At 41.2% G+C, this 15,000-nt stretch overlaps 1 protein-coding gene across 2 annotated transcripts in view; it reads right to left on the reverse strand.

Moving 5' to 3' along the window:
• Nucleotides 1-2,975: 2,975 nt before the first annotated feature.
• GTDC1 (glycosyltransferase-like domain containing 1) overlaps nt 2,976-15,000 on the reverse strand; it is a 125,425-nt gene continuing 113,400 nt past the window's right edge. For both annotated transcript variants that reach the window (XM_009585380.1, XM_009585379.1), the window contains 3 exons: nt 12,341-12,411; nt 11,549-11,640; nt 2,976-4,132 (listed from right to left, as the gene is read on the reverse strand). In XM_009585380.1, the coding sequence (XP_009583675.1) occupies nt 4,049-4,132; nt 11,549-11,640; nt 12,341-12,411 (247 nt within the window). In that variant the 3' untranslated portion in view covers nt 2,976-4,048. The remainder of the gene's footprint in view (nt 4,133-11,548; nt 11,641-12,340; nt 12,412-15,000) is intronic.

Genomic DNA, 15,000 nt, shown 5'->3' on the forward strand with positions numbered 1-15,000 from the left:
CCCCGGCCGCCCCATCCCTGCGCTCCCGCCGCCGCTTCCCGCTGCCTCCTCCCCGTCAAGCGCTCGCTGGTGCTGCTGCTTCTTCCACGGAGGGTGGGTGATAAGTTGTAACGCAGTTATATAGCACTTGATTATCAGTTTTCCAGCAACAGCTGTGTATATTCGCTAAGAATGTAAAGAAATATCAGAAGATAATGCAGCATTGCTATTTATGACCCTATAATTAAAGTTCTGACAGTGTTTCTATTATAAAACCTTATTTGCAAGGGTTCATAACTCAGAGGCAAAATTTTCCTTCAAGACGAAGCCTCGCTCACCAGACTGAATCATTTAAAAAGTATTTCAGTTAAATAAGGTTAGCCTATTAGAGGGTAAAATTCTCAGGGACTTTCATTAAGGTGCTCATTTATATCTGCAAATAAAGAATTGCAAAGTCCCCCAAATCAAGGATATATAAGAAGGAAAATATTTTTTGCAAAATCAGGGATTCATGGAAAGGTTTTAATATAATTCTAGGAAATTATTCCCATGAAAACAATTTGTTTGAAAGAAAATGCCCTCCAGTCCTTTCCACACAAACTAGTCTTGGGCTAGTACATGAGAACAAAACTTAAAAGTGACTACGAGCAGAAATGAGACTGACTAATTCATTTCAACTGTCCTTACTGGAATAAAAAACAGAGAGTAAACAGCTTGAATGGGGAAAGGTGAATTTAATTTTCAAGGCCCTTTAACTTTTAATAATCCGAGGAACAATATGGGAGGTACATTCTACCCTCCCAGTTATCCTGATATAAATTCATTCAAGATTTATATTGGTGTAATAGAGAAGCAGAATTTGCTCCATGATTTCTAATGAACTGCTGGCTCGGTCTTTAAAAATGCAATTAGAAAAATCTAGCCTCCTAATTCAGAACAGCTTTGAGCTAAGTCAGAGGTCTCGATGCTGCAAACACGGATGGAAGCCAGTCTGTACCACGGCTCCTCGCGGTGCCTGCAGCACGACCAGAGCAGGGCTAGGAATGCTGGAAACGGTTTGCTACAAAATTCCCTAGTTATTTTAGGATTTTCTTTTCTATTATATGGGAAAAGACAATTCTCATGTGGAATAAACCTGTGTTTCCTGTGATCTCAAATACTAAGACAAAAGGATTGTAGGATTAGGTGCCTGGCCTGTTACGGATGCAGGAGGCAAGGAGCTGTCTGGTCGGAGCGCTGCCTGGTGAGACTGGCAGGAGTCGGGAAAACCCGTTCGGCTTTAACTCTGCACCGAAACTTGTATCAAAGCGCTTGCAGTTGCTGTGTCAATGCAGGTGAAACATCAATAAATATGAAAGTAAGTCAAGGGCTAATTCTGTCATTTTATTCATAAGATTAGGTCTCTGCATTCACCGCTTACTCATGTGTGTAGGAACAACGGGACCGAGATCCCAATTTGTCTCTCTGACCTTTTGAAGTGAAGGCTTTAAATGAAGCAGCGCGGAGCGCCCGTCTCGTTTGATCTTCAGAAACCGCGAGGCAAAACTCCTCAGGTTGTTTCAGTCTACAGCGGGCTGGCGGGGGGAAGACGGCCTCGGGGGAAGTATCGCCTCCGACTACCTGGAAGTCCTTCCTCACCCTCCTGAGCGAGAACCTCGAAACAGGCCAGGGTGGTCCCCAGCATGAGGCCAACCTGGAGGTCCTAGGAGATGCGCTAAGGACATTTTCATCCTTGCTCTAGAGCAGCTGTGTATCTTCGCTAAGAATGCAAAGAACTAGCAGAAGATAATGCAGCCTTGCTATTTATTACCCTGCAATTAAAGTTCTCACACTGTTTCTATTATAAAATGTTATTTGCGTGGGTTCTTAACTTGGAGGGAAAATTTTCCATCAAGATGAAGCCTGGCTTAACAGACCGAGCTGGGTATGGTTAAAGCATCACGGATCAATAAGTAAACCAAAGCAGAGCATCACTTCGCCAAGGAGCTGGGTGAGACCTCCTCCAGTCGTGGGCCTGCTCAGGGTGTGCACTGAGGACGGCAGGAGTCTTCCACTCGACACCACAGAGCTTTGGTGTGTTGAGTCTGTTCACTAAAACAAGCCCTAGCGCAACGTGACAGCATCTCCTCTTTCCCAACCCACTGTGAAACTTGAACCGCTTCGCTTTAATTGTACCGTGCCTCAGTTTCCCCATCAGTAAAGGCAAAAAACCCTTGCTCTTGCCAGTGCAAGGTGTGATAACATCAGTGAACATTTATGATACACTCCGATAAGAAGTGCGAGGTAGTCCTGTTACTTGGCTCTACCAAGTATGACCACTGCACCTACCCACGCTGTCTTCAGAAGACCACTTCTACTCAACCACGTTAAACGCCTAGACCCAAGACGGGCTTTGGTTGAGCAGAAATGAGGGGGAACCAGCGTACAAGACAGAAGATGACTGCAAAATTACAGCTCTGCAGTGCTAGGAAAATATCCCAACACTTACCATTGGACCTCCCACGGGTTTTTTGATTGCTTAGTGGAATAATTTTAAAGAGAGGTATCGCATGCTCTCTCTCACACTGAAAAAGGGCAGTTCAGCATCTTGGCGGCGTCAGAAGGCACGTGTGCGGAGGGGGAGCGGCCCGCACCTTTCACCTGCTGTGGACGGTGCTCGGGCAAAGGAAAGATGCAGATGTCTGCTACCAGGTGACAACCTGCTGGGACGGGGAGAAGAGCTACCCTGCCCGATGCGAAGGAAGCTGAAACCATAGCTGTCCGCAAAGAGAGGTCTTACCGCATCGTAACGCCTTACCGAGAGTCCTCTTCTTGCTTCTTCCCAGAGCGGACTTGAAAATCTTGGAATTGTCATAACGTTTTATTATCACTTGCAAAACAGATTCTACTTCATCAGATAAAGACACAATTGCATTCATTGACTCTGACACAAGGATATGCATAGTGATAAACATACAGATAGATGTACACACTTATACATGAATGAGATATGCTAATTAAAAATTGCAGTGGGCACTTTATTAAAAATTTATTGTACAATCTACATCTTCAAAACATTTTACATCAACAAATATAGCAGCTTGACTGTTGGAATCATAAGTGATTTATCTTTAAAAGACTGTATTTGTAACTGGATGCAAAGATTCTTGATGAACTGCCGTTACATTTAAACTACTGGTTTTTATTGGAAGTATTTTGACTGTTATCTGTTTGTTCACCATCCTTGAGAGAAATAAAACAAGTGTCTCGGCTTTCATTTTATCGGATAGATGGCACCATGTAGCATATTTCCCATGCTAGTTTGAATTACAGCTGTTTATCTTTCAGCTTTCTTAAGATTAATTAAATGCAAATGTAACTCCGCGAATCATGGGATTACCTGCCAGACCCCTTATTAATACCTTCACTTAAAAACCCCTGTGCCAGAGAGTCATTAATTTGCAAAAAAAAAAAAAAAAAAAGTGCTAAAGCAGCCCTTTGCCTCCAAACAACCCGGAGATGGCTGCCCAATTAGTCCGGCAGCGTTCGGATCCTCCTTTCAGGCCCTGTGGCCCTTTGAGGACACAATAAGGCTCCAATGATAACCTGGCAACCTAGGTAGAAACTCAGCCAAGTGTGAGCGTTTGAAGCTGCAGCTTGGCTGCCATCGTGTCGGCGAAAAGAAAGAATTCAAGCACCATGTCAGGCACCATGTCATCCAGTACAAAGGATAAAAACAGATTCAACCGGAAATTCAATGTGGCACCACATATGGGATACATGAGTGCGGTTATACAACAGGCCACATATTTTTTTTGAACAGTCTCCTGCATGTGATGCCGAGGACATGTGTAACCATCATAACGTCTCTAAGAATCTGTATTTAATTTGAGCTGGGGTGGTGGCAGGGATTGGAGATCTGAAGCCGCCACAGGTTTGTGGCAGATGGCTCTGTGTCAGCTATGACAAGCAGCCAGGCTCGGCTTCCTCTGCAGATTTTCTTTTCTCTCTGATCAGGTAAATATGGGCACACTCTGGAAACTTCCACAATTCTGCCTGAGGCTGCAAGTTTGTGACTTAGCCCCATCTGTCACAAATCTTCCCTTGGTTCTGCTGCGAGCAGAGACCTGAATTTACCGCCGAGCGCTGCCCAAGAAAACCCAGCCGTCTCGCCCTACGAGGAAGCAGAAGAGAAAAGCGCACGAAGCCGCGTTAGATGCCGGGACACGGAAGGGACGTCTCTCGTCTCACTCTGCAACGCCCGGGATTTCAGGAGCGGTGGAAGGGAGTTGGTCGGAGAACGCTTACGCAGCATCATTTGGAAACGGGGTGAATTCAGCGTTTTTTTTTTTTTTTTAAGACAGGTAAGCTGGTCGGCAGACCCAGGTTATTTGCTCCTGGGTGAGCACTATCAAACGTCCCTCTGCTTTACTGGTGGTCTTGGCGGATACGCCAAGGACTGAGCACCCGCGGGGACCGACCTGCCCCTCTCACCCTCAGACATGGCAGAACCAAGAACTGGCAGGAGTGAGGGCGTAATTCCTTTTTTTTTTTTTTAAGACAGGTAAGCTGGTCGGCAGACCCAGGTTATTTGCTCCTGGGTGAGCACTATCAAACGTCCCTCTGCTTTACTGGTGGTCTTGGCGGATACGCCAAGGACTGAGCACCCGCGGGGACCGACCTGCCCCTCTCACCCTCAGACATGGCAGAACCAAGAACTGGCAGGAGTGAGGGCGTAATTCCCCTGCTTGACCATCATCGGTCTGGCTTCTGGGCCTTATTTTAGAGTAACCTTGGAGAGAATGAACTCAGCTCCTTTTTTTGGGGGTGATAACTCTGCAAAGGTCTGGGCACGCGTTTTTTCAAGGAATAGTGATTCAGTCAACAGTTCCTAAATATGCAGAGAGAAAATTGTCAAGAGAAGCAAAGTTTTCACATAAAGCAAGGTCTCCCCATGAAGAACAGGCAGCATAATAAGATGTCAGTAGCAGTACAGTATTCTTTATGATATAATCAACTTTTTTGTTTCTTGTGTCCTAAGAGCAGAACCAAAGTAATGAATATCTACTCTGCCATCATTAGACTTCAGAGTTAACTTTTAGAATTTAATAAGGACTGTACATCCATTCAGACCTGCTGTTTCAGGACAGTTGGAGTTCAAGCAGACAGTACTGATTTGGCATACATTTTGTGCACTTTTTAAAAAATTATCTTAACAAAATTAAGGATTAGAGACTATTATTCCGCACAAAACCTGAGATTTGGCAGGCAAGACAGCAGAGTGATTTACAGAGCTAATTTGTATCGGGTCAGCTTTGCTCTGTGACCCAGCTCCTTCCCTCTGTGAGTGAGTTTTGGGGAAGAATCAAGGTGGAAAGCAGCTTGTAGTAATTACTTTTGGAGGTCAACTTTCAAACTCCAAGCACCTTTGGAAACCACCATCAAAAGACAGCATTGGTTTACACGAATTGGGTGCACCTTGAGGCCCCAGTCAGAGCTCTGTAACACTCCTCAGTAGAGTAACAGTATTTCCCTGAACAAACTGGTGTGTTCTGAAGTTTCATATATCAGCCTCTTAAAACTCATTTCGTTCTTTCTGTCTTTAAACAAAAATGTTGGATGCGAATCTGTGCAAGATACCCCGGTGGGTACCTTGCATAGGATGGTTCAGAACACACTGAACAACTACAACAGTAGGAAAACAGTTTCAGGCTTTCTTTCTCGAGGTAATTTGAATATACTTTACTGGGGGGCGGGGGGGGGAAGTTTTCATGCTTTTTGCAGCTTTTCTTTCAAAGTCCATCATATTTCCTTTGACCCGTTTCTCCATCTACCTTTTTGCAGCGGCTGTGGTTCATCTGCCAGTTTTCATTTACCTTCTAAAACTAAATTGCAAGCTATCTAATATTGTTGTAATAAAAAGTTCAAAGTCCTGGTGTTTTTGCTGAAAGATGCACACGTAACTGCTTAATGAACGCTTTCTTCCTGCTCTGCAAGTGCAGCCAACTGCTACGAGCTATAGACCAACATTTTCAGAGAGCTGAAATCTCCTAGATATGTATCTCAGCCAAGAGCAAGGCAAGCCCTGGGAGAAGTTGAGACGCAGGACACATACATATATATGTGTGTATATGCATATATGTCTACATATGTATGGCTGGATCCCAGAATGACCTAGCAGGCAATTTCAACACCCTACCTGCTAGCTTATTTCTTCCACAGTGAGGATCCCCATTAGCTGGCAGACCTTACTCTACCACAGCTGCTTCCACACCCACGTGCTGCTTGAAGACCTAAGGTTGACCCAAAATGCTTAAATTGTGTCCCACTTGTCCAAACAATCCAGCAGATCTTCCCACCTGTGCAAACCTCCTAAGCTAGCTGGATTTCACCTGTGCTAGCCATACATGTGGGAATGAAAAATGCCAAGAATTCAGCCTAACCTGGATATGACCCTGAGCAACTTAATCCAACTTTGAAGTTAGATCCTACTTCGAAGCTGGCCCTGCTTTGAGCAGAAGCTGACCAGATGACCTCCAGAGGTCCCTTCCTAAATTACTCCATGATTCTGTGTTCTAAATAAGTAACCAAAGTTTTCTTTCATATAAGAAATCCTTATGTTATATACATTTTACTTAGGATGCCATGACACAGAGATGGGAGAGCATGGACACAGCGCGCTGCACTCCAGAGTTCCCAGGCTGCTATAACCTTCCCGTACAGGCTCTGAGAAGGAGATCTAGACCATCTCTGAAACCATTTTAAATTACGCTCACTGGAAACCAAGCATCTCAAGAGGCAAACACAAGTTTCCCACTTGTGCTTCCAACCTCCTTCTGACCTGCACCTAATGCCAACCAGGCAAAGCACAAATTCCATACAATGCCTTCTTTCTTCCCTGCAAACATGCTCTGCTGGAAACATTTGTACTATTTGCACATCCTATAGAGCTCTAAATTAACTTTATCAGCTCAGGACAAAAGATCTGGAGAACACTGTAAGCAAACATCTGCTCAATATACGTTCACCGTTAAAAAGTAAACAGTATGGCTCCATAAGGAACAGGATGAAAATTATCAAGGTACAACACATCACATAAACTGATGGCATGGCCTAGAATACTCTGTGAAGTAACGATCACACCAGCACAAAAACAGCTCTCAAGCATCAAAATGGTTTTGAATGATGAAGATAAGAATGTAAACACAGAATAACATTCACGAAGAGAGACTGAGAAGACTGGGGTACTGGAAGAGTTTGGCAAATGTTTATAAAATAATGAATGGTATAGAAAAGATGGATGGGGAGGTTCTGCTTCCAGGCAACCAACTCCAGAACAAGACACTCAACGGAAGGTGGGGAAACCCTGAGCCGACTGGAGGAAATGCTTTTAACGCTGTAAACATATGATGAACCGCTTTGCTACAGGAGGACGTGAAAGACAAGAACAGGGGGTTCCAAGGGCCCGAATGTCAAAGGGAGAACTATTACGTACAGCCTCGCAATACTTCATACTAGAGGAAGATTATGAAAGATGATAAAATCTCCAAATCCAGGGTTAGGACCAATCTCTAACTCTAAAAGATAAAGAGAAGACCTTTAATGTCAGCCAAACATCCCATGCTCACCACTATCAAAAACATGGTACCAAACACATGGCGCACTGATCCAGAGTGGCAGTTAGCATCCTTACAGAAAAACGAATTTCTCGTGGAGTTTTGTTGGGGACTGGGTAAGGATAAGGGCCTGTACAGGAACGACGAACGACTACTGCTCCTTGCAGCAGGGCTGAGCGGCTGGTGGGACATCTGGCGTGAGGCTCCCCCACATCCTCACGTGTCCAGCGCCCCGTATCCTTAGGCTGAGAATGCCTCCTGCTACCTTCCTAAATATTAAAGCTGGACCAGGGGCAGTTTTCCCTCCTACGTGTTTTCCTGAAATACCAAAGATACTGCTTTATCTCAAATCAGAGCAAAAAGAAAAGGAAAAAAGAAAAAAAAGAAAGTTTTGTTAGAACCGCCCTCTACAGCCAAATCTTGAGACTGGAAACAATTCAGATGTCTACGGTCTAACTGGGATCTTAATTTGATTTTACAGCAGTTTAATCCCTTTGAATTCAGCAGACTTCCTTCTACAGTGGTGTAAGAAAGAAAAAAAAAAAAAAAAATCACGCCATGTGTCTTTTCATAGGCAGGTGAGCTTCTGTAGTGTGATGGAAATGAGAAGATGAATGTCAGAAAGTGGGCCAAATTCTTTTCTCCGTTAAACAAGCATGAGTGAGAGTAGGATTTTTCTGTAGGAACTGAAGCTGACAGCATGTCAACCAGCACTCATTCAGCTGGGAGGGCTGGGAGAGATTATTTAAAGTTGTCAGCTCCTTCCATGCCTGGCTTTTGGCAACTCTTCTTGTCCCTTTCCACTGTATACTCTTTATACATGCTGTTTTAAATTAAGAAACTGAAGTGAGGGAACTGAAAGGTAAACTTAAAGAAAATAATGCAGAAACAAATGCTTTGCCCTATATTTTTTTTTTTTTTTTTTTTTTAATTTTAAATCTACTATATAGGGAGCTTGCAAACACTGACAGGTCTTACAGCGTATTCCGACAGAAACCGATGCCCTGTTGTCATTACTTGCTTCATTCTGGCTCTTGCTTTGGTAACCACAAATACCCAGAACCAGAGAGCAACGTTTGATCCCATAAAACTGGAACAGAACAAATAATTGATAACAAATGAGGTTTGCTTTCCACTCATCTCAATCTTCTGTTAATAACTGGTGGAAGGCAATGTCGAAATGCAAATGAGCCAGCCTTGGGTGCTGTGAGAATACGCAGGGTAAGTAATACATCATTTGGAAAGGTTTTCATAGGTGCTTACGTAATGGACATTTTTAAAAATCTGCCAGCATGGATCTGCTGTGTCGAGTTAAGCTATTGCAGTTTAACGTCCCGATCTGCGCATTTTCACAGGGATATTCGCTGTGCCCGGCTCCCTAACCTGACTGCCCCGCTGCCGTTTATCTCCCTTTTGCCCCTAACTTTGTCGGCACAAGCACTGAGGACAACTGAAGGAATAAACTGCCTTTTTAATTAGACCGCTGTCTAACTATTACAGCTAGCCTTAGTACTAAAACCCCAACAATATGTAAAAGGATAAGCCAAGGTACTTCTGATGATGATTACTTCCCAATCTACGAAGCAGAATCCCCAGCCAGTAAAGAAAAGCACTATTTGCTTCTAAAGCACTTTTACTTTCAAGACTTCATAGCTACTTTATGAACTTCAGGCAGGGAGCATGTCAGGAAGGTTTCCGAAAGAAAAATAGCTAGTTAGTACGCACTACGTGTTAGGGATGCCTCTTCTATTCCACTACAGTAGACCTAATATAATACCGATCTGAAAAAAGTGAAAATACAGTGGAAGTGCTGCGTACCCTTCACGATTTCACTCTTTTCAGCTTCCCAAAAAGCAGCATCGTTCCAACTATAATTACATTAACAGCACATATCTAAGTTAGCGTTTTGCTAGGAGGTTTTGCGGATAGTTTCATTGCGAAAGGAAGACTTGGCATACGTGGGTGTAGTTACAAAAAGACAACTCTAACAGTATTCTCCGAGCTGATCCAAAGCCTATTAAAGACAACAGGGATCTTTTCTCTGGTGCTCACAGGTTCTGGATTAGGCTCTGCTTTTACTCATTTTAAAGCGATCCCCCATCCAGCTCAATGGCTACCTGTGGACACCCAGTCCGAATGCTCAGGAGATGGGAACGGGGCTGCGCTGTCAATAGCGCACGTGTACGAGGGGTGGGATAACCACTTTCAGCTTCTGCCTGCTAATCATCCCAAGGGGTATTTTTAAGGAAAGAAAATCAGCGTTTTGCTTATGGGGCTCGTGCACACATTTTCAACCCGTGCTATTTTATATCAGTATTTGCTCTACCGTTATTTCCATTTTGAGTGCGCCGTGGCTCTGTCCAGGAGCTGGGGATCCACCCGTAGAGAGAAGATCCACGTGAACGCAACTGTTAGCTGAACTTGAAGCATTGGGAAGTGTCAAGGTAAACGTTTAAGGACTGTTTTCCCTTTGAAGCCACCATGTATAACTCTGCGGCACTATTGACTCAAGAAGTAATGCTGAACGCTGGAAGTGTTCAGTCAGCATTTTAAACTATTATGAGCTACCTTCTGAACCATTGCCAAGTTAATAGACAATGAAAGATAATGAGCTTGAAATTGGGTGTTAAATTGCATTTTTGGTTCTCTCCTTTTTTCTTGAAGTTTAACTGTTTCCTGCAGAAACAACATCATCTTTGATGTATCATTATGTAAATGTCTATTTTTAGGTCACAGAAAAAGTCAGGCGTGGGCTAAACCCTCGCTCCTCCCGCTCCATGTGCGCGCGAAGGGGTGGAGAGGCAGACGACACACAGCAAGACCCAACGCGTTCTGGTCCCCAGAGGGAGGACGGTGGCGAGATGAGGTTAGGTCTGCCGGCAGCATGAGCCTCCAAATTAAGCAGGAGATTACTCGACTTGCTCATTAACAGTGTGCCTGGACGGCGACAGCCAGGGAACGCTAAAAAGACCACATTTGTATTGCATGGGTAATACCAGGAGCATTTCTATGCACTCCCAAGCCTTTAAGGACTTTCAGCTGAATTCAGGTTTTTTGCAACCTGGAATACCTTTGTCGTGCAGGGGTGAGGTGTATCCAACCTGCCCACGGCATAGCCAGGGCTGTAAAAGTCTTAAACCGCTGTAAGTTTACGTATCAGCATGCAGAAAATAGCAGTTATTTTTCTAAAAGCAGCATCGTGTAACAATAGCTCTTCACTGGCACAATATAAAATTTAGTGCTTCATCTACAATTGCGTAATTAAAAAAAAAAAAAAAAAGTGTGACTCCTAGCAGTATAAATACACCTCTTAAAAAAGTGAAAGTCGGTCTAGCATTGAACACTCGATCAAAACTTGAACAGAGGGTCTGCCACTGAAACTGCGCTTTCTCTACGTAAATAACTGCAAAGAATAGGACATGATAAGTAACAGTAAATTATGCTTCCGATAAACTTTTTTTATGTTCAACGTACCTTAAAAAGCAAAGAGTTAAAATAATCATAATTATCAAAATAATTCAAATAATTCCAAAAGACAGAGAAATCTTACCTGATACCAGTCACCTGCATTTTTTGAGGACTGAAGATTAAATTAGGATAGGAAGGTAAGCTTATCCTCATTAGTATAATTGTAGGATCTTTCTTTTATTTTCCTTTTAAACTAATGAGTTGCATTAATCCAAGTTCATTTTTATAAGCCTCTTGGGTCCAAATGTAAAGGACAGTCATTTTAGAAAACAATAAATTAAAAAAAAAGCATGTCGCATGCATTAAGTGCACGTATTTCATAAGACCTAGGTTAATACAACTGGCATCTAGTTTAATTAATCCTTGTTAGTGTAACGACTAATATCCCTCCCTAGCATGTTTCCTTTAAACATTAGTATGTTAATTAAATGTTGTTTTTTTAAGGGGTTTTTTCCTTTGTACTTCAATATGGCATTATATCATGTAAAACTATTCTGAACAACTACCTTATAGAGATGTTTCCTTACAATATCTGGTCTCTTGCAGAAATTCTGAAGCCTTTTAAAAAGCTGTTCAGGTGTAGAATACAGATATTCAGCTGCAGGAAAAACAGATACATTTTTAATGAAACAAAAACCTCAAAGCACACACTCGATATTAGTCACTTTACTAATTAAAAATGCATATTGCTCTGTGCCGCCTCGTGTTTTACATTATTTAAGCATGATTTTATAAGGTTACCTCAGCTCACAAGGATGTTTAATGCTAAATAAGACTGTGTAGTTGTGCTGTTTAGACATCTCCTTTGGGTGATTAAAATACATTATTCTAATGTAACACAATGCATATGTGATACATTTAGTGATGAGATTTTTCAAAGAACTGGTACTACATTAGTGTGTATCCTGTACCGCAGTTGCATGCTATTAAGTATTAAATTGTTTAAATAATTTGGTGTGATTTTCAGGCCTCGGGTTTTTTTTTTTTCTGTGTATCAAAAAAATCTGCAAACCATTGCAGCATCACTGACCTTTTAACAAAAATCTATCATTACGGGTTGTGTATGCTAACAATGAAGAATGCTATTTCAAAACTTGCTTTTGTGTTATCTTAAAAGAACAGATGGCAAATATAAACTTCGTCTAATGTATTAAAACACATAAAATTTTCCTTAACACTAACATGTTGGCTTGCCAAATAAACAATTGCTTTTGCTCAAGTTTATTCTCAAACTTTATATTTCAGCATGAATCACGTTATTACGTTTCAGCAAAAAGAATGTGCAACAAAGCAGCTACCTGGAAATATCTCTGGGTACACCAAGGCTTTGGGACACAGCGGATAACAGCCGCAAAATACAGCTTCGACCCTGAAGATTAGAAATAACAAATACACAAAAATAGACGTCAGTGAGCCAAAAACTGATTTCGGTGCAAGAGCATTGAGGTTGACTACATATAGCAAGAGTGAAACATTTTTTTCTCCAGCAGCATAATCCTTCTAAATGCCAAAGTTGCTCTTTTTAAAGAAAATTTTATTGATCATATGAATTACATAGAACAGAACAGCGAGCATATGTTTTGTTCGCTGAATAAATCAAAGCGCAGCTCTGCATTTTTTTGTTTTTTAAATACTGTTTAACACATTTTATAATCAGCAGACAGACACATGTAACAACATGGTGAAGTATGGACGGCTTTTCTTAATAATGCTGCAGAAAAACAAGGGCATACGTGCGCACGTTTGGATATATGTGTACGTATACACCGATGCACACGATCACCATTACCTGGCAGAACAGATATTCTCCTTCGACTTTAAGACTCCAAAGGTTACAGTTAAATATAGCCTAGGAACAACTTGCAGCGTCCTTCGGGCTGGGATATTGTAGCTTATGCACATGCTTCAGATAATTTCCTTTATTTTTCGGGACATAAACTGTTGTATTTTTTAATAACTACTGACGAGATTCCATTGCCAAAGCGTGCGGAGCTTTGTACTTGTGTTTTTTTCAAGGAACAATTTACATATCTCCTGTAACATCAAACCGAAATATTTTAGAATTGCGACACGGTGGCGCGAAGTTTTCTCACAGTGAATCTAAAGAAAAGCTATTCTCTTCGTGTTTGCATTTTAATAACTGAACGGGTTAAGGCATCAAGTTTTCAGTTTATTTTTTTTGCATACTGACCATTGATCTGACATAATGTCCCTCCAAAGATACAACTGTAATTTCTGTTGGCCAGAAATTACACAGTGAAATTCAAAACACTTCTTAAAATATGTTTATTTTATGAGAGTCTTTGAATTTCCTCCAACATGTTGACCATACGAGAGTTTATTTTTAACTTCAGTTCCCCTCAGACCCCGGAAAAAAATATCTGAAATCTTGTCAACGTTCACCTTTTCTATTTTCAGTGACAATCCAAAAGGCTTTCGCTACCTTCATACGCATATCGGGTTTGGTGCTTTATTACAGGCACCCAGAAGGAGCTCTGTTTCCTTTAGATCTACTCAGTTTTAAACAGGGGAAAAAAAAAAAAAAAGAATATATTCAGCTTTCATGCTAGAAAACTACGCACATCCACAAAACCCAAAGATACACATTCCTCTGCAAATGCTTTTGCTAAGCAATGATTGCTAGGTTTTTTCATAAACTTTTAAAATTTGTAATTTATGTTTTTTTTTTAAATAACATATGCACTTCAGATTGCATTTTAAACATTAACAACAATTTCAAAGTGTACATCGTCTAGCACTATATTTTTTACCAAAGGGAAATGTTTCTGATGTGTGATTTAATTGATGATTTCAGTTCTTAAATATTGTGTCATATGTCAAAGCAAATAGATTTTTAAAGTTTTCTTTAATCTAGGAGAAAAAAAAAAGAGTGAAACTGTGGACATTTCAGTAATAGCTCAGATCACTAAGTTATGTTAAAATATTTGCTTTTTAATCATATCGTCTGCATGAAAAAAAAAAAAAACAACCAGCTCCCTAGAACAAAACTGCAGGCCAAGATGCAATCTGAGTCATCACTTGAGTATGCAATTTCCCCTTATGAAAAACCTCTATCAGGATCATGAATTAGTAAAATCAGAATTTAATGCCTCTGTAGTTTGCTGGATAAAAGTTAAAATTTGGAATTCGTTCATTTGCAAATGATCTTATTTGCATTCTCATTTTCTACCTTTCCGCACCGAAGTTTACATTCATTTTCTGACAGGTCCTTACTACAGCGCAAGAAGTCTTGCTATAGACTGTACGCCTTGCAGGCGCCAAGACCTATAGATCAAACCAAACTGGGCAGAGCATCCCCAGCACACAGACACGGGCTTTAGTCCGAAGACGGACAGGGAAGCTTTGCAACTTCCACCCATCTCTGTCCTTTTCCAGAAAAATATAATATCATAACAATAATACAATTATTCTTCATTTCAATCCTTAAGCACTACTAGTTAAATAATAAATAGAGTTCCGATTGATCTATTGTTAAAATGGCTAGTAAATGACCTTTTTATTCCAATTAACAAATCATCTGCTAAATCTATGAATCTTAATATTCAGATCTATTCACTTCAATTCATACAATTTATCTGCAAATAGTTGTTGGGCTTTTGATTCTAAATATAATTAGCTGATAATTTTGCTCGGCTGAATTACTTTTCTGGAGGGCCTGCTAAGGCTCTCAGTCGCATTATCTAGCAATAATGAATCTGATAGGTGAAATTTTTTACTGTAATGAGGATGAGACACAGTTGTGACACCTGAGTCTAGTAATAACAGAAGACTGCTAATTATCGACAGCACTTTTTTGTGTGATGCACAGAGAAAAAAAAAATCCCTCATTATTAAAAAATAAAAAGTTACAATTATAAGTGACACCGGAGGAGAGTAAATAAAATGGAGTGATTAAAACATTGCTGCTTTAAGGGTGTTTTTAATTAAGTGGAAATGC

The sequence above is a fragment of the Fulmarus glacialis genome, unplaced genomic scaffold (assembly GCF_000690835.1).
Source record: "Fulmarus glacialis isolate BGI_N327 unplaced genomic scaffold, ASM69083v1 scaffold1729, whole genome shotgun sequence".
Classification (NCBI taxonomy): Eukaryota; Metazoa; Chordata; class Aves; order Procellariiformes; family Procellariidae; genus Fulmarus; species Fulmarus glacialis.